The following is an 18110-nucleotide window of genomic DNA, read 5'->3' on the forward strand; positions in this document are numbered from 1 at the left end:
TTACTCTAAAGAACCCTAACACAAATAATTTCTTCTATAAATTGCCTTGATCATGGCATCGTGGACAATGTTTTGACACATTTTCTGGAATTTGATATATTCCACACTCTATACCTTGGCCTCCACCCTGGTAAGACACTCTACCAAATAAGTTTGAGATGTTCTGCTAAATTCCTACATAACTAAAAACCTTTGCAAATCCCCTGGCCTTGCAATTTGGTGGTTAGATCTTTTAATAATTTTTTTCTCCTGTTTGGGGCTATACTAACTTATGAAGGTAGGCTTAAGAGAAAATAAAGCTTGCTTAATTCCAGTTTAAAAAAAAAAGTCAGTGATCTTTACTCTCATTTAGTGGCACTAACATGACTACTGACAAACAGAATTATTCTCTCCCAGAAATGAACCCCAATTAGTTAGATTGATTATCCACTTTGTAGTGGTCAGTCCTGAATCTGCATACACACCAACAAAAATGACCTCAATGGGTTATAGTTATGTATTTGTAGGTATACCTGTATCTATAATAAAGAGGCTATCAATTTGAGTGAGGAGTTGGGCACTGGACAGAGAACCCAGAAAGGAAAAGGGTAAGGGAGGCAACTGGTACTTTTATATTAACTAAAAGGGGGAAAAAAAAGAAATTAAAATGAGAATTGTTTACCAAAAATGCTTTAATCAGATGTCAACTATGTACCAGTTTCTGCATTTCAACATGACTTTATATTAGACAGAATATGAAGTCCTATGTTGATTAAACTTTGAAAATGCAGTATCAATAACCCACTTGGAGCAGTGGATAGCTTGTCAGTTTCAATCTGAATAGTTTTATAAAAATATCCATACAACACTATATGAACATGATATATTTAACAACATATGAATGGGTTGGTTGTTTACCGTGAAACTGCATATATTGACTTGGATCTGAAATGTTCCCTGAAGGCTTATGTATCGGATGCTTGATTCTCCAATGGTGGCAATACTCTAGGAGGTGATATAAAAAGTCCTTTTGCTTGCCTTTTTTGTGGGAGAGGGGATATATTTGTTTTTCATATACGTTGCTGTTGTATATCGTTAAAAAGTAAACCTGGTACTCAGCCACTTCTTTGCTGTTTCCTATTTGTTTTAATGTTAAACAGTGCTTGCTAACCCTCTCGCCGACCATGACCTATCCATGGGAAGGGGGTCAAGTAACTATTGACTATTTGAAATGATGGCCTAAAATAAATATTTACACCCTGAAACTGGTTCTGTCAGATAGCTGGTCACAGCAATACCAAGTTAAATCATACAACCACAGTGATTTAATACTGTTAAGTCTGAAATTGCAATAAGAACTATGAACATAAAAAGGCCATGTACCCTACCTCTTTGGTCTCTCGATGCATTTGTTTCATTACATATATTACAAATTTCATGTACTTAAGCTAAGTGCCTTCATTTGGATTTCTAAAACTATATAATACAGAATGTACTTATGAGCTTGTCCACTAGATTCCAGTATCACTATCAACTTTCATTTATGTCAACCACAAATGCCCCAGAATGGAGGTCAACTTATGCTGACTGGGAATGACCATCCTGCTTGTTCATACACAACTGCTGAATACAACTTAAAATAATATTTTTAAATCATTTATTACTTCCAATTTAACACTCAAATAATATAATCAGAATACTTTTACATTGTAGGATTTTAATACAGTCCAAATGAGAGTATGTTGTATTTCACTATTCATTCTTTTTCAGCTTCCCCGACTTCTTTTCTGTGAGGGCCAAGATACAGAGACCTGATGCAGCAAACTTTGAAATTTCCCATTACCATCATTTCTCTTGATGTCAAGAGATTTGCCATCCCTTCACTGAGCTGTAAAATCAGATCTTTCATTTGCTCAATTTGTGTGTGTGTGTGAGACACACTGATGGGGTATTTAGAACATGAACATAGTATCCAGTAACTCCAGAAATTTTCATTAATTTTTTTATGCCTTAAAATTCTATGGGTGGGCATAGTAGCACATACATTTAATCTGAGCACTCACAAAGCTGAGGCAAGATAAGGAGGACTTTGCTATCAGCCAAAGCATTTGTGCCAAGACCTTATCTGCAAGCTGAAGTTAGGGAGACTTAAAAAAAAAGTGATAAAAAGAAATGTCCTTCCTGTCCTTCCCAGTAGAGCATTCTGGACTAGGTGAAAATACCTCCAGAATTACTTGTAACTTACAACAGTTGTTAAGTATAAAATACAAAAGCAGGAGAGATGGCTCAGAGAGTAAAGATGTTTTCTGCCAAGCCTGATAACCTGCGTTTGATACTAAGAACCCGCCAGGTAGAAGAGAACTGGCCTTGGGATTTGTCCTCTGACCTTGATCTATGTGCTGTGGAGTGCATGCACAGATAAAGCCTCTAAGGTGATAATATTTATAATATGTGTAATTTATATGAAAGACAGGTTACAATAATAGCAGCCAAACACTTCACTGAGCTACATCCACAACCCTAACTGCCTAAATTCAAGTGGACTCTTATGAGTGAAGCTCAGGGTCATGTAATTTCCACAAAGTTCCACACGTTTCCACATAATTCACACAAATAGGACTCTTATAGCATCTCTGATTCAAATGGAAGTGAGGTATAGCAACATTTAACCCGATCTGTATTGTCCTTTGTCCCCTTTATATGGTTTGTGAAGTTTAGATTCTCAGATTCTTATTTTTAATCAATTGTCTTTAAAAAAAAAAGTCCTCATGTACCCCAGGCTGGGTTTGAAATTGCTTTGTAGCAAAGGTTAGACTACAACTCCTCACCTCTTTCTTCACCCTGCCAAATATTAAGATTACAGGCATGTCCCCAAACACCCAACAATGAGTTCCAAATTGCATTCAGAGTTTGGGGCACTCCTCACTTTCGCTGGTTTCACACCCCTGGGTTCTGGTAGTCAGGAGAACCTCAAGTAGAAAACTGCCCTATTTGTTCTTAAATCACGGTGTCTTCCTCTATTGCCTGAGTGCAAGTGATCCTCTACCATAAACATCGGTCTTATGTTGGGTTAATGTACCTGGCTAAATTATCTGCCACAGTCAATTGTGAGTTCTTTGATAAACAAACAAAGATCAAGGTTTTCCTTCACCGTTTATTCATTTGGTTTAATCCCTTGAATAAGTGCTCCAATGTACAGTAAGATCTGACCTTTGGATAAGTGTTTTCCAATCACAGGGTCCCCTTAGCTGTAAGAAGAATGTTTAAGTAAAGTTTGTTTTCTGGTGGAAAGCTTTCTTGCATTCTTCATATTCATAATACATCGTCTGATGTTGAGAAGTATCACTCAGAAAAAAGTTGTTAGACTGTTTGCTCTCAGAGGCTTTCTTCATACTATGAATCTTCTGATGCCGCTTAAGGTTTGACTTATCATAGAAAGCTTTCCTACATTCCTTACATTCATAAGGTTTCTCACCCGTATGAGTTCGCTGATGTACAATGAGGTGTGAAGTGCAGTAAAAAGCTTTCTGACATAATTGACATTCATAGCGTTTGTCACCTGTGTGAGTTCTCTGGTGTCGAGTCAGGCCTGACTTACGGTAGAAGGTCTTCATACACTGCTTACATTCGTAAGGTTTCTCACCTGTATGAGTTCTCCAATGATGACTGAAACTTGACTTACAGATAAATGACTTCCTACATACTGTACATTCGTAAGGTTTCTCACCTGTGTGAGTTCTCTGATGGACAGTTAAATAGGACTTAGTGGAGAAGGCTTTCCCACATTCTGCACACTCATAGGGCTTCTCACCTGTATGAATTCTCTGATGTAGAGTAAGTTGGGGCTTTTGGCAAAAAGCTTTCCCACATTCCTTACATTCATATGGCTTCTCACCTGTATGAATTCTCTGATGGTCAGTAAGCTCTGATTTACGATAGAAAGCTTTCCTGCATTCAAAGCATATGTATGGTCTCTCGCCTGTGTGAACTCTCTGGTGCTGAGTGAGGTGTGACTTCTGGCAGAACGCTTTACTGCATTCTGTACATTCATAGGGCTTCTCACCAGTGTGAGTGCTCTGATGTCTATTGAAGCTGGTTTTCCAATAAAAGCACTTGCCACATATTTTACATTCATAGGTTTTTTTCCCTCTGCGGATTTTCTGATGAAGACTCACTTCTGACTGCTGAGAAAACTCATATTCCTTCTGGATAAAGAGCTTCTCATGCTGCCCCTTATGTTTTGGAAGGTATGATTCAATAATAAAAGGGTTCTCAAAGTTACTACATTTGTAATGTTTCTCTCCCATGTGCGTGGGTTCATTTTCATTAAGGTCAGACTTGCTACAGTTTATCTCTGATACATTACATTCAAAGGATTTCACCCTTATCTGAGCCATCTCTTTGTCAATAAATGCTGTATCACCTAAGGATTTTGCATATTCACTGAACTTATGAGTAAGTAATACTGCTTTTGTGTTGAAGGATTTCCCTGGTATCAGACTTTGAAAGTAACTCTGTGACCTTTGAAACCTGTATAGACTAACTTGCTCGGGGTGTGTGACAGATTCTGCAGTTCCATTAAGATCTTCAGGTTCTTCTCCAACTTCTATCTCATCAGCATCAGTGTGGAGATACACGTCCTTCCACAGAATAAACTTTCTAGGACTCATTCCTAGTGAGTTCTCATTCTTGATAGTCTGATCTGAAATATGGTTTGTGCTCACATTGCAAGTATTCCCTATTCCAGCCAACTCCTTTGATGTTTCACTGTTGAGGGCAACTTGCCACACGTGTCTTGCTTTGGTATCTGGACTGCTCTTATTCAGGGTACTCATATTCTGGAAATCTAAAATGATAGTTAAGACATATTAATAAGCACAAACTGGACATCCTAGGATAACACACACACACCACACAAATTCTTAATCTATGCTTTACCCATCTATTTGCTTTTAAATCATTTTACCAAAAACGAAAAATCTAAGAAGTTGTTAGATTGCTTACCAAAATGACATGAATTTTCCTTTACCTAACTCAATGTCATATGTGACTTCTAAGTTTAGCATATTAATATGTATTGTGTTTTTATCCATGTATACCATTGAATACTGTCTTGGTTTTGTATGTGAACACGATGTACAGTGATGATGCTCATCTCTACTTTCTTGCCCACGCCTGCAGGCTCTCTCCCTCCGTCCACACACTCCCCTTCTACCTGCAGGCTCTCTCCCTCCGTCCACACACTCCCCCGCCCACGCCTGCAGGCTCTCTTCCCTCCGTCCACACACTCCCCTTTTACTTTTCTGAGTTTACTTCGTCCTAGGAGATTTAACTCCCATACTTTTACGAGCCACTGATCACTCAAAACTGTTCAAACACATATTTGTTTCTTTAATTTCTCTGGCTATTGGGTTTTAGCATTTCCGGTTTTGATTTTAAAAGATTAAAGAAATTATTTTCAATGTTTTTTTGTTTATTAGAGATAGCTTTACAACTTCAAATTTCATTTGTTTTAGACAAAGCTTAGATGTGTATTTCACAGCCACTGGGACAGTATACACTAAACCGTCTCTGCAGGCTCATTGATGCACACTATTGTTCAACTATAAAGTTTCCCTGCGAAATCTTGTTCCTGAGTTAGCTGTTGATGATAATAAACTATTTTAGCTACTTAACTCGAGTATTTCATTCATGAAAGCGGATGTCGCCTCAGCCGGATGTCTTTGCTGCATTGTCGCTGATGCACATTATTCACTCCAGGGATGCTAATTAATTAATTAATGCACATTATTCACTCCAGGGATGCTAATTAATTAATTAATGCACATTATTCACTCCAGGGATGCTAATTAATTAATTAATGCACATTGTTCACTCCAGGGATGCTAATTAATTAATTAATGCACATTATTCACTCCAGGATGCTAATTAATTAATTAATGCACATTATTCACTCCAGGACGCTAATTAATTAATTAATGCACATTATTCACTCCAGGACGCTAATTAATTAATTAATGCACATTATTCACTCCAGGACGCTAATTAATTAATTAATGCACATTATTCACTCCAGGGATGCTAATTAATTAATTAATGCGCATTATTCACTCCAGGACGCTAACGCGTGATCTAAAACTTGTCTTCTTTGGTTTTTTTTAATGGAACCCAGAACACCAAAATTTAGTGCATAAGAATTTGGAATAATTATATTTTAATGGATTGGCTCCTTTATAAATATTCAGATTATTTCTTTATCCCATCTAAATTAATCTGGTGTGAGGATGGCTTACTGAGGAGTGCCTTTACAGTATTTGTCTCAAAAAATATTATTCATATTTTCGGTTCATAAGTACTTTGGCCAATAAGAGGAGATGCTACATAGAGCAAGTAACATCTTAGTTTTTATTCCACCTGGCCATCTGCTTTATATTTAAGAAGACTTAAATTTAGGATTCTTATTGGAAGATACTAATTAGATCTTTATCTTAAAAGGTCTTCCAGTTTGTTCAATTAATAATGGTGAAAGCATGTCTATACTCTCTGTGATGTGTGATTATTTCTTGATTTCAGGTCCACAGTCTCTCAGTCTCAAAAACAGAATGAGTGCCACCACAACTACTTCTCTCAAGTTGGATTCTAGGTATAGCACTTGAAGGTAAGGGAGCAATCTAAGTGGTTTCTCCTCCAAGGCTAGTCTGTAATGAAGTCACTTTCCGACAAGGAACACTCAACTGGATCTAGCCTTTTTGACAACTGTGGGTTTCTCCTCTATCCAGTTGTCCCTAGGGCTGCCTACATTCTCCAGACTTAGCCTGCGCTTACTGCTTTGGGTTTTTTCTGCACAAGGAGATAATTATAGGCTACTTAGTGTGTATGTGCATTATAGTTCGGGGGGGGGGGGAGGCTATGGGGGGGGGGGGCATGCACAAACGCATTATAGTTTTGTTTTCTTCTTTTTAGTTGCCCTAAAGACTTGGGATAGTTTGTCCTTTGCTACCTTCTATCTTTTTGTTCAGAGAATCGTAAAGCACTCTGAACCTACTGCTTTACTCTAGAACACTCTAACGCTATTCTCTCAGCTGCTTTACTCTAGAACACTCTAACGCTGTTCTCTCAGCTGCTTTACTCTAGAACACTCTAACGCTGTTCTCTCAGCTGCTTTACTCTAGAACACTAACGCTGTTCTCTCAGCTGCTTTACTCTAGAACACTAACGCTGTTCTCTCAGCTGCTTTACTCTAGAACACTAACGCTGTTCTCTCAGCTGCTTTACTCTAGAACTCTCTAACGCTGTTCTCTCAGCTGCTTTACTCTAGAACTCTCTAACGCTGTTCTCTCAGCTGCTTTACTCTAGAACTCTCTAACGCTGTTCTCTCAGCTGCTTTACTCTAGAACTCTCTAACGCTGTTCTCTCAGCTGCTTTACTCTAGAACACTCTAACGCTATTCTCTCAGATTTCACCTGTCCATGTGCAGCAATACCTATAATTTAATACTAGCCTTAAGTGGCTCATTCATAAATTTGTATCTCTGTTACTAATATCCATGACTAAGGTTTTGGTAGACAGTTACCTGCATATTATGTAGTAAACCTGAAAAATACTCATCTCATAGTTTAATTACATAAATAAAATAAATGCCTATCTACTTCCATACAACTCAGTTTATTAGACTTTTCCTAAAATAAAACAATATATGTTCTTTCTCTAAGATCCATATAGGGGCTCCTCTTCCTGTAAGCAGCCAGAGGTCACCTGCCAAAATGGTTCACTACTCTCTTGACCCAGAAAACCCCACAAAATCATGCAAATCAAGAGGTTCAAACCCAAACCTTCGCGTTCACTTTAAGAACACCCGGGAAACTGCTCAGGCCATCAAGGGTTTGCATATCCGCAAGGCCACCAAGTATCTGAAGGATGTCACTTTAAAGAAGCAGTGTGTGCCATTCCTGCGGTATAATGGTGGAGTCGGTAGGTGTGCCCAGGCCAAACAGTGGGGCTGGACATGGACGATGGCCAAAAAAGAGTGCTGAATTTTTGCTGCACATGCTTAAAAATGCCGAGAGTAACGCTGAACTTAAGGGTTTAGACGTAGATTCTCTTGTCATTGAACACATCCAGACGAACATAAGATGCGCCAACGAACCTACAGAGCTCATGGACGGATTAACCCACACATGAGCTCCCCTGCCACAGTGAGATGATCCTCACTGAGAAGGAACAGATCGTTCCAAAGCCAGCAGAGGAGGCTGCACAGAAGAAAAAGATATCCCAGGAGAAACTGAAGAAACAAAAACTCACGGCCCAGGAATAAATTCAGCATAAAATAAATGCAGATAAAGTTTAAAAAAATCCATATAGGGAAATAAATTTATAGTAAATCAAAAAAAATAGCATATTGATGGTTTGTATATGCTTGGCCAAGAGAGTGGCACTAGTAGGAGGTGTGGCCTTGTTGGAGTAGGTGTGTCACTGTGGGCTTGGACTAAAGACCCTCATCCTAGCTGCCTCGAAGGCAGACCTCCACTAGCAGCCTTCAGATGAAGATGTAGATCTCTCAGCTCATCCAGTGCCATGCCTACCTAGAAGCTGCCATGTCCCACCTTCATGATAAAGACTAAACCTCTGAACCTGCAAGCCAGCTCCAATTAAGGTTGTCCTTATAAGAGTTGTCTTGGTCATGGTGTCTGTTCACAGCAGTAAAACCCTAACTAAGTCAGACAGTGTATTAGACAAATGTCTTAATCATGAGATTAGCCATCTTTAGGACTGGGACATGGAGATAGATTGTTACTGTATCTGATTAGTTCTCATCATCTTAATCCCTAAATACTATGCACTGACGTACCTGGGACACACTGGTGTGAGGCTTCTACAATCCATGACCCAAGTCTTTGCTCCAAATTGAAGATCAGCTCCGGTTTGGTTTTGCAGTGCCCTGTAAATGGAAACTATTAGCCTTCTAAGCCAGGCAGAGAGAAGAAAGAATCTTCATTTGAGGAGACATCCCATGATGAGGACAATTAGTTTTGATAGACAGCTTATATTCCATCTTCCACTCACCCAAGAACAGCAAGTTGCTGTAGTTCTCCAGCATCACATCCCTGTAGAGAGTTCTCTGACCTTCATTCAGGTCCTGCCATTCCTGCCAGGTGAATTCCACAGCTATATCCTCAAATGACACCAGCCCCTGTAAATGACACATTTCTCCTGAGCTCATCATTCTATGTGGATACCTGTCTTACATAACACAAAATTGGATCTGTATTCTGTATTATGGGAGAAAGTATTATGTTATCTATACATGAATTTAATAATTAAAGAAAATGTAATTATCCAGTTTTCCTTAAAGATGCTGAACAATCCTTATTACTAGGAATAAATGGATTAATAAAATTCTCCTCAGAAAAGCACCTAATATAGTCCAAAGACACAAGGACAAACATATTGCTGATGTATACAAAAAGAGGCAATGTTCTATGTACAACAGGACAGTGATGTAGAAAATAGAAAGCATATGCTACTTACAAAAGACAGAAATATCAAATGTTTTCATGTATGTGTTCTCATGAAAATGAAGTAACAGAAGTCCAATTATAACACCACAAAGCTAGGCTTAACAGAACTATGCAGAATACTGTGTCTAAGAATGCTCATATAGTGAGTATTAATATCAGTAAATGTTCAAATCATTTATTATCCAGTAATTTTTGTATCTAAGTAATTATAACAGTTTATTGTCAAGGACATGTTAATAGTCGATTATATACATAAGTAACTGTCCAAGGCTGGAGAGATGGCTCATCAGTTAAGAGTACTGACTGTTCTTCCAAGGAATCCAGATTGGATTCCCTGCACCTACATGGTAGGTCACAACCATCTAGAACTCCAATTCAGAAGATCTATTGGTGTTCAAGGGCCCCATGCACAGTCATGTTACAGAGACATGTGAGTAAAACACTCAAACACCCATATACATAAAATTTTTCAAAATTAAACCTGCTTTAAAAAATAACTGCAGCTACGGCCAATCCTGTATTGTCTTACTAAACAAAAATAACTGCTACTGCTAGCATCCACATAAAAGTAACTATTACCCATTTCCTAAATCAAGAGTCTAAAAGGAGGCATGCAATATGTAAATTAACATGAACCAAGGTAACGCTACATCATTAACTCTGACCTCTGATTTAGAGACAGTTGTTATAAGGAGAGGGGCTCCAACCCTTCTCAAAGATGTACAGACAATTAGAGAGACATTCCCTTCCGTGGAGTAGCTGCTTAAGAGTTAACAGTGCTCCTATTAAGGAGCCCTAAGTAACGCTCACTGAGCAGGACTTGGGTAGAATAGTTTCTTTCACCTATTCATTGGTGTGTTATCTGGGTGAATAGAACTTGATGCCTCCCTAAGAAATACTCACAACACTGCAGAGGTAACATGCCCAATGGCAGAAACATTTATCACTCTATAATGGGAACTTGCAAATCCAATGAAACAGAAATGAGGAAGACTATCATCTTCATGTACCTAGCATATACCTAAAATCCAAAGAGAAGTCCCTGGACACGATTCCAAATAGTATGATTGAATAAACACACTCTATAGGCGACAAAAAGGCTGGGACTGTAGCTCAGCGGTAGCTTTCCTAGCACATGAAGCCCTGGTTTCGACACCCAGTAAAGCAAATAAATAATAACACAGCAAACTGTTTTAATTTGCTTCTGATCAAAATCAACTTTAAGAGAAAAAAAATTTATTACACCCTTCAGCTTAGATATTGTCCATCATCAAAGGGTACTAAGTCCAGAACTCAAATAGGAACCAGTAGGCAGGAACAGAAGCAGAAACAACAGAGAAATGCTCCTTAGTGGCTCTCTCCCTCTAGCTTAGTCAATCGTCTTTCTTATACAGCCCAGGCCAACTTGCCCACAATCGTGTCACCCACAGTGAGCTGGGATTTCTACATCAATCAGCAACCAATAAAATTCTTGACAGATATGACCACAGGTCAATCTAATAGAGGCAACTGCTCAACTGAAGTGGCCTCTTCCCAGCAATGTCAAGTTGACAAGCAAGATTAGCCATCACTGAAAATGTTCACACATAAGAATATGTCCAGACAATAACAAATAAAGTCTCCCTTCTTGACAGCCTAATCAGAGTGTCTTTAAGAACAAGTTAATTCTCCCTTCCTCTTATTTTCATGTCTTCAATTCTAAGGTTCAAATTGTAGCTTTGGGCATGACAGATAAACGCTCTTACACTGTGCTAGCACCCGGCTTTTCCTCCTCTTTTGGATGAGGGAAGTACAACCATACAGTGTTAGCACCCCACACATATTTCCTTATTTAATACTAAATACTTGCTATAAGCCCTATCTTCACATACAGTTGGCATGTGGATTTGGATATAGGCTTCAATAGAGAGGTTATGGGAAAAAGGGCAACACTTCAACTATCATAGCTCTGATTTATCATGGCTTTACCAGAGAAAAATACCGAAGGATCCCAACATTCACATGAGCCAACCTGAAGTCTGCCTTTGCTATCTGGGCTCCCTCTGCACTGTGAATGCAAGTGATGTACAGTCTTCTAAGCAGAAGTCAGGAGTATCATCCACACGTTCACATTTTCCCTGTGTCATGAGATTTGAGAATGTACTACACAGAGGGAAAAAATGTTTTTTTCTCTGGTACTATGAGTCGGAGAAGTAAATGCTCTATGCTCCTGATGACAGATTAGTATGAGAAAAAAAAATTGCTTCTGATCTTATTGGAAAATTAATCATCATAGTGAAAATCATCTGAAATAACAAACAGTGTAAGGATGCTGTTATACACTGTCCTAAATGCTAATTAAAACTCAACAAACATTACAAATAAGAATGGCACTTCAGCCCTACTAAGCGGTGTGACATAATATAAGTGCTGCATAGCATGCCCTGTGCTTACCATAGGGACTTAAAACAAAAATGACAGCAGTATATCTCAGGTAGTGGCCATTACATTTAGCAAAAGTATCCACAGTTATGACTAGACAGTGTAAGCGTGCCAGTGTATAGTGGGTAACGAGGAACAAGGAGCCAGTAGACATCTGAGGACATGCAGGACTAAAACCTAGCTATGTTCCTATCTTTTATGCTTTAAAATAAATTAAAAGCTGCCACCTCTAGTTCGGGGCGGGGGTGGGGTGGGGAGTTCATAGCAGTGAGCTAAGATGTGTGAAGTTCCAAGTTTGACACAATTCTTTAAGTCCTACAATGAAAAAGACATCAAGTAAAAAAGAAAGTTAAAATTGATTGAAAATGGGAACTTCTTGGGTCAGGCTGAGGAACAGAAGTTGTCTAGAGGTGACCGAAGAGCGAGAAGATCATGGCAACAAAAGACAGACTTTATTCTGAACAGAGGAGAAGAATCCTGGGAAAAGAGGAGACTTGAAGTTGAAAATGCAGTGAGATAGACAGACAGGGCAGTGAGATAGACAGACAGGGCAGTGAGGTAGACAGACAGGGCAGTGAGATACACAGACAGGGCAGTGAGATACACAGGCAGGGCAGTGAGACAGACAGAGAGGTGAGAGAGATAGGCAGGGCAGTGAGATAGACAGACAGGGCAGTGAAACAGACAGACAGGGCAGTGAGAGAGATAGACAGGGCAGTGAGAAGCCAAGATGGCCAGTGGCCTCAGCTCAAGCAACACAGAGTGGAAGGAGGCCAAAGGCCAAAAGTACACCAACAAGTAGGCCATGTAGCCTTGGGAAAAAGAGGCTGACAGTGGCCACCTACACAAGAGGGGACCCAGTGCAATCCATCATGGGTAGGGGAGGGTCTCATAAGGCTCCACCATTCCTTACGAAGTATGAGCAGAATGTAAGTGTTTAATATTCCTTAGTATTGCCTCTGATTAAAGTATCCTTGCAGTCAATAATCCCCCAGCCACACTCACGCTAGCAACCCTACTGAAATGCAGTGGGCCATTAAAAATATATAAAATATAAATTAAAAATAATTCAAAAACAAACAAACAAGAAAGAGAAGGTCTTGTTGGGAAGGAATATTCGGTGAGAAGGGACAATGACAAAAGGACAATAGGGTATTAATCAAAGTATACTATGCATACGTATGAAATCGTAAAACAATTTTTTAAAGTTGTATCATTTGTACTAAATGTTAAAGTCATGATACTTTAAAAACTTTTTTTTTTTAATCATTTGGAACAGAACAGAATGTACCCTGTGCCCATTGATGGCCCAACCTGCTGCCCTACGGTCAGTAGGGAACTAACGGCACAAAGAGTTCCAACAGGAGTTGAAGTCCTCTTGCAGGAATGAGACAGGCCACCTGGGTCCCAATTACCAGCCCATCACCCACCCCACAGAGAGAGGGGACCTGGGGCCCAGTGACTCAGTACAGGCTTCTGACCTGTAGACTCCAGAGCCACAAATGATCCCCACCAATTATAGACCCTGGTTCAAAACACTGACCCACACACTCACCATTTCTGGCTTCCAGGACATGGAGCGTCCTCCCTATGGAACTCCCCGCACCAGCACGTCACAGGGTAACAGAGTCTACAGCACAGCCACCTAGACCTCCAGAGTAGAGGAGACTGAGCCTAGGGACGCATCCCAAGATGGCGAGCTTCAGAGTAAAAGGCCCTAGCGAGACTGGGAAAACTTGCCCCCTACTGTTCATCTGCCTGATTCCTCAACCCAGTGCCTTCCATTGTACAGGAGGGGCTGCCTTTGGGGCCCTAAGTAACAGCAGAGTCACCAACCCGTAAATTAATAAAGCCAGCCTAACAGGTACTGTGAGTTGAACACCAATCCTACGTATACATGTCTACATTTTTTCCATGTGACTCATCTTTCAGTTAGAGGAAACCACTACCTATAAAGTACCTACTGCTTTGCCAATATTAACAAAGAGTCATTAAAGTTTGGAATCCTGTCTATCGTAGGGGGTGATAATTATCTACACTAGGTAACAAGCCCCTTCAAAATTTTTTAAATACAATATGATTGGGCTGGTCAGTAATTTAGGCTAGGATCAGGTGGGCTCTTTTTGGTATGTGCACTTACCTGATGGTTGAAGAGGCAGATGAGCTTCAGAGGGTCACCTGACTGTCAACTGCAGCATCTTGATTCTCCTCCTCCCGTGGCCTACTGTGGTCCTCCATTCAGACAGCAGGGATCTGAAAGACGGGTGAATGCTCTCCAGGACCTCTGCAGTGCGGGCGGGCGCCAGACCTGCACTTTCCCATTGACAGCCTCACAAGCAATGCGTCAAGCAGCCAGAATCGAAGGTTTAGGAAACAGAGCTCCTTTCAATGGGACTGTCCTGGTTATGGACAGAGAACTCCTGGCAAGTTGCTGACATTCAAAGCTCACTCTCACTCAGCCTCTGCTTGTAGATGAGGTTTCTGTACCTGTTCCAAGTCAAGGGACTCCCAACAGGTATTAGGCAGCTGGCCTAACTAATTAGACTCTGGGTGATATGAATAAAGGGGACAATAAGAGTAGGAGAAGGGCCTATTGGGGGTGCCTAAGGGGAGCAGGGGTAACTTGATTAAGACACTCTGTATCCATGTATGAAACTGTTAGAGAATCAATAAAAAATACCGCTGTTTGTATTGTGGTAAAGGTGTGTAACCTTTAATGGCTAAGCCAGCTCTCCAGTCCTTAAAAATGAAAAATAAAAAAAAAAAATTAAAAAAAAAAAACTTGGATCCAGGACTTGAACCAAATGCAACCTGACAACCAAAACCAATGGTCACCACTAAACAACAAGTCTCCTCCGGTCATTGATCTGGTCCTTCTCAGTCCTCCATAAAGGACACTTGTTCTAATAGCAGAACCCAAGAAATCAAGGAGCAACAGTCTGTTTCTGACTTCTCATCTCAGGAGAAATCTGCAAACATGGCTAATGCTCCCACAGGCACACCAATTATTATTTTCTTCACTTTTAGTACTTATAGGTCACTTATGATTTCTGTAGATAAATACAAATCACGGTGCATGGAACACCTTACTGTGAAAGTGACCCGAAGACATGATTCTACAAAGCATTTTGTCTTGTTGGAATGTGGAGAAAGATACAGCTAAGTATCCTGAATTTGTTCTTTCCCTTTCACTAAGCAAAGCTGTTCTCAAACACTTGACATTGATCCTGCAATATAACTAATACTTGTAGCACATTGAAAATGTTTCTAGAACCCTGAACTCCCATTCCTAACCCCCAGAAAGACTTAAAATCTCCAAAATTCAAGTTGCAATGAGTCAATGAAATATGAATCGCTATACTGGCCCACTTAGAAATGAATACTCTTTAATGTTCTTCAGGTGTATGCAATGTGAGGGCAGGGCCAAACCCGTGACTTTTTAAACCATCATCTTTTGTTGACTTCTCTGTAAGTCAGTCTTAGGTAATATAAAAATCTTAGGGCTCGAGAACTGGCTCAGTATTTAAGAATACTTGATTCTTAATAAAGCCAGCCTTCCAGAGGACCCAAGTTCAGTTCCCAGATGCCTCACAACTTGTTACAGCAGCTGCAGTGGGTCCAGTGCCCTCTTCTGGCCTCCAAGGTACTGCATGCTAATGGCAAACAATCACACAAATAAACATATTTACATATAAGTAAAATAATCTACTACTTACTAAGTTGTGGTGTTTTGGTCTTTACCTATGTTTTCTAAATAATATCATTTGCTCAACTTGGCAATGAGTTGGTTCTTGATTGAACTGAATTCCAGACATGGCCTACTGTGCATAAAGATGCCCCAAGGATGAGCCCATAAACAACTTAAAATACAATCGAACTTTTGAGGACATTTGTAAACATGACCAGCATTAAAACAAAACTAAACTGTTATGCTCAGATACTTTGGTATGCAAATAGTTAACAAGTATTCCATTTTGTTGCTATATGGTAATATGCATGCTGAAACACATTAACAGAGCATTCATGTAAAACTCAATGACTTTTCCCACAATGTTCAGGAGTCAAATGATTTGTTTTCCTTTCTGTTTTCGTGATGTGTTCACAAACAGAAAAAAAAAAATTTAAAGTTCTTGAGAGTGTACTTTTCTCTAGTACTCTAGAAATTGAAAAAAAAAACTACATTATACAATACTGCATATTTGAAATGTACAATGAATAACAGTTAACATAATGGAAACTGGAAGTTGGTATTTGAGAAAATAGGCAAAAAGGTAAATATAGGGGCAGGGAACGCTTATAAAGAATATGGAGGGGCGGGGCTGGCATTCAGGATTCTGGATTTGAGACTGGATGCCCAACCCTCTATAAAAATTAGAGGAAACCAGCAGGCTCATAAGAAGGAAGGAGAAACTAAGTATCCGGTGGGCCACACTCACTCTCGTAGAAAAAGCCTCACAGACGGAATGGAAAAGAACCCAACACAACACAACCTGCGGGAACCAAGCAGCCTTCTCAGAGTAGCCCAGAGCCCGCTGAAGTCACCGCATCCGGAGGGACAGGACGCCCGGGCTCGAGCAGTCCCACAGCCCCGGGGATCCAGCGCGAGCGCCCGCGAGGCCTGACTGCAGACCCCGTTCCGCAACAGCGCGCCCAGCTCCCGCGCCATCACCTCCGGACACCACCCGCACACTCACCAAGTCCACTTCTGCGAGACGCTGGTGTCCTCCCACCATCGTCCAGCACCCACAGCGTCACTACGCCAACAAAGCTGCGCAGGAGGCTCCTGGGCAGGAACACCGAGCCCAAGATGGCGGCTCCCAGACAAAGGACCGGTGACAGCCAAAGCCCGCCCCCCGCCCTCCCTCTGTGTGTCTGATTGGACACTTCTCAACTCAGTGCCTCCGATTGGACAGGGCTCCGGGTCCAGCCCCTTGAGTGACAGTAGATGGCGCCAACGCACAGCTGTAGGAGCTCAGAATGACAGGTTCTTGGCTGCAGCTAATTTTAAGACAGAGGGTTTCTTGTGAAACTCAGCATATTCCTTATATTCCTATACCTAAAATCACATAAACGTGTGGCGTGATTTTACACACACACAAAGCTTGCTATGTACAGTGTCTGCCTCCATAATTTATAGCGAATAAGCTAGGTCACATGGTTTGCTCAAAAGAATGAGGATCTGGGTTCTATTTCAGGCTTACCTAGAGCCTTTTTTCTGGTACAGCTGTGACGGTCTGGACTTTCCAAAATGTACTAGAAAAGGATTCAAGGCAAAAATTATATACTGTCTTAAGTGTGTGACCTTTTGTGATGAAAATAATTAAGTTTTTTTTTTCCTTTGAGTGATACTGGTGTATATGGGGTTTTTCTTTTAAATTCTTTTAAATATATTTACATCATTTCTTTCTTTCCTTTCCTCTCTCCAACTCTTACCATGTCTTCTTCCTCCAAACCCTTTCATATCCCCTCCCTCTCTCCATCTCAAATTCATGGTCTTTTCTATATTAACCTGATGAGTTATTTTTACCATTTCCTCTATGTTTATAATTTCGGGGCCGGTCACTTGATTTTGAACAACAAAGGTGCACACCATGACCAAGACAATTCTTATAAAAGAAAGCATTTAACTGGGAGGGGGGATAGGAGGGGCTGCTGACAGTTTCAGAGGTTAGTCTGTTATTATTGTTATCACAGTTGTGGGGAGCATGGTGAAGTACCTGGTGCTGAAGTGGTAGCTGAGAGCTACATCCTGATCCACACGTGGAAAGGAGGAGAAAGAGCCTGGACTTGGTATCTCTTCACAGAAATAAAACAGACTTCTGTTTGAATGACTTAGCAAACTCACAAAGCTCCTTTGTAGTGTAGCATACTTCCTCGAGGACTATACTTTCTACCTCCCCTCTAGGGGCCTGCTTTGCCTTGAGTCTGCTTATAGGTCTAGAGGCAACTATTGGTGAGCCTTGAGTATTGTCATGACATCAGTATTGTCTTGCCTGGTATTTTCTTTAGAGAAAATCACTGCTGGTTTACCGAACAATGAAGGGCGTGTTATCCAACCTTATGTGACTGTAATACAAATTACATAAGCAAACGGTCATGTGCTATTTCAAGTGTTTTAAAAGCAGACTCGGGCAGCAAGAAGGCCCTCCTCCCTGTTCTCCTCCCCAAACTCCCTGTCCTGAGTCAGGCTGA

At 40.4% G+C, this 18110-nt stretch overlaps 1 protein-coding gene across 3 annotated transcripts; it reads right to left on the bottom strand.

Moving 5' to 3' along the window:
- Positions 1 to 655: 655 nt before the first annotated feature.
- Zfp68 (zinc finger protein 68) lies at positions 656 to 16747 on the bottom strand. 3 transcript variants are annotated; one of them, NM_001163797.1, is made up of 6 exons: positions 16613 to 16747; positions 14059 to 14171; positions 13474 to 13563; positions 9043 to 9169; positions 8828 to 8917; positions 656 to 4825 (listed from the first exon to the last, which is right to left on the bottom strand). In NM_001163797.1, the coding sequence occupies exons 3-6, from the start codon at positions 13492 to 13494 to the stop codon at positions 3243 to 3245; spliced, it is 1821 nt and encodes a 606-aa protein (NP_001157269.1). In that variant the 5' UTR covers positions 13495 to 13563; positions 14059 to 14171; positions 16613 to 16747; the 3' UTR covers positions 656 to 3242. The 3 variants fall into 3 exon arrangements, with proteins under 3 accessions (NP_001157269.1, NP_038872.1, NP_001038212.1); NM_013844.2 differs by having other exon boundaries at positions 13474 to 13569; NM_001044747.2 differs by lacking the exon at positions 13474 to 13563.
- Between the last annotated feature and the right edge of the window lie 1363 nt (positions 16748 to 18110).

Source organism: Mus musculus, chromosome 5, assembly GCF_000001635.26.
Source record: "Mus musculus strain C57BL/6J chromosome 5, GRCm38.p6 C57BL/6J".
Classification (NCBI taxonomy): Eukaryota; Metazoa; Chordata; class Mammalia; order Rodentia; family Muridae; genus Mus; species Mus musculus.

Bases quoted from the DNA above. Each gene is read 5' to 3' on its own strand.
- Zfp68 (NM_001163797.1), bottom strand. From the start codon at position 13,494: ATGTCCTGGAAGCCAGAAATG. The intron at 9,170-13,473 runs GTGAGTGTGTGG...TGTCATTTACAG, and splicing joins TGTCCTGGAAGCCAGAAATG to GGGCTGGTGTCATTTGAGGA. The intron at 4,826-8,827 runs GTACGTCAGTGC...CTATCATTTTAG, and splicing joins CTCACACCAGTGTGTCCCAG to ATTTCCAGAATATGAGTACC.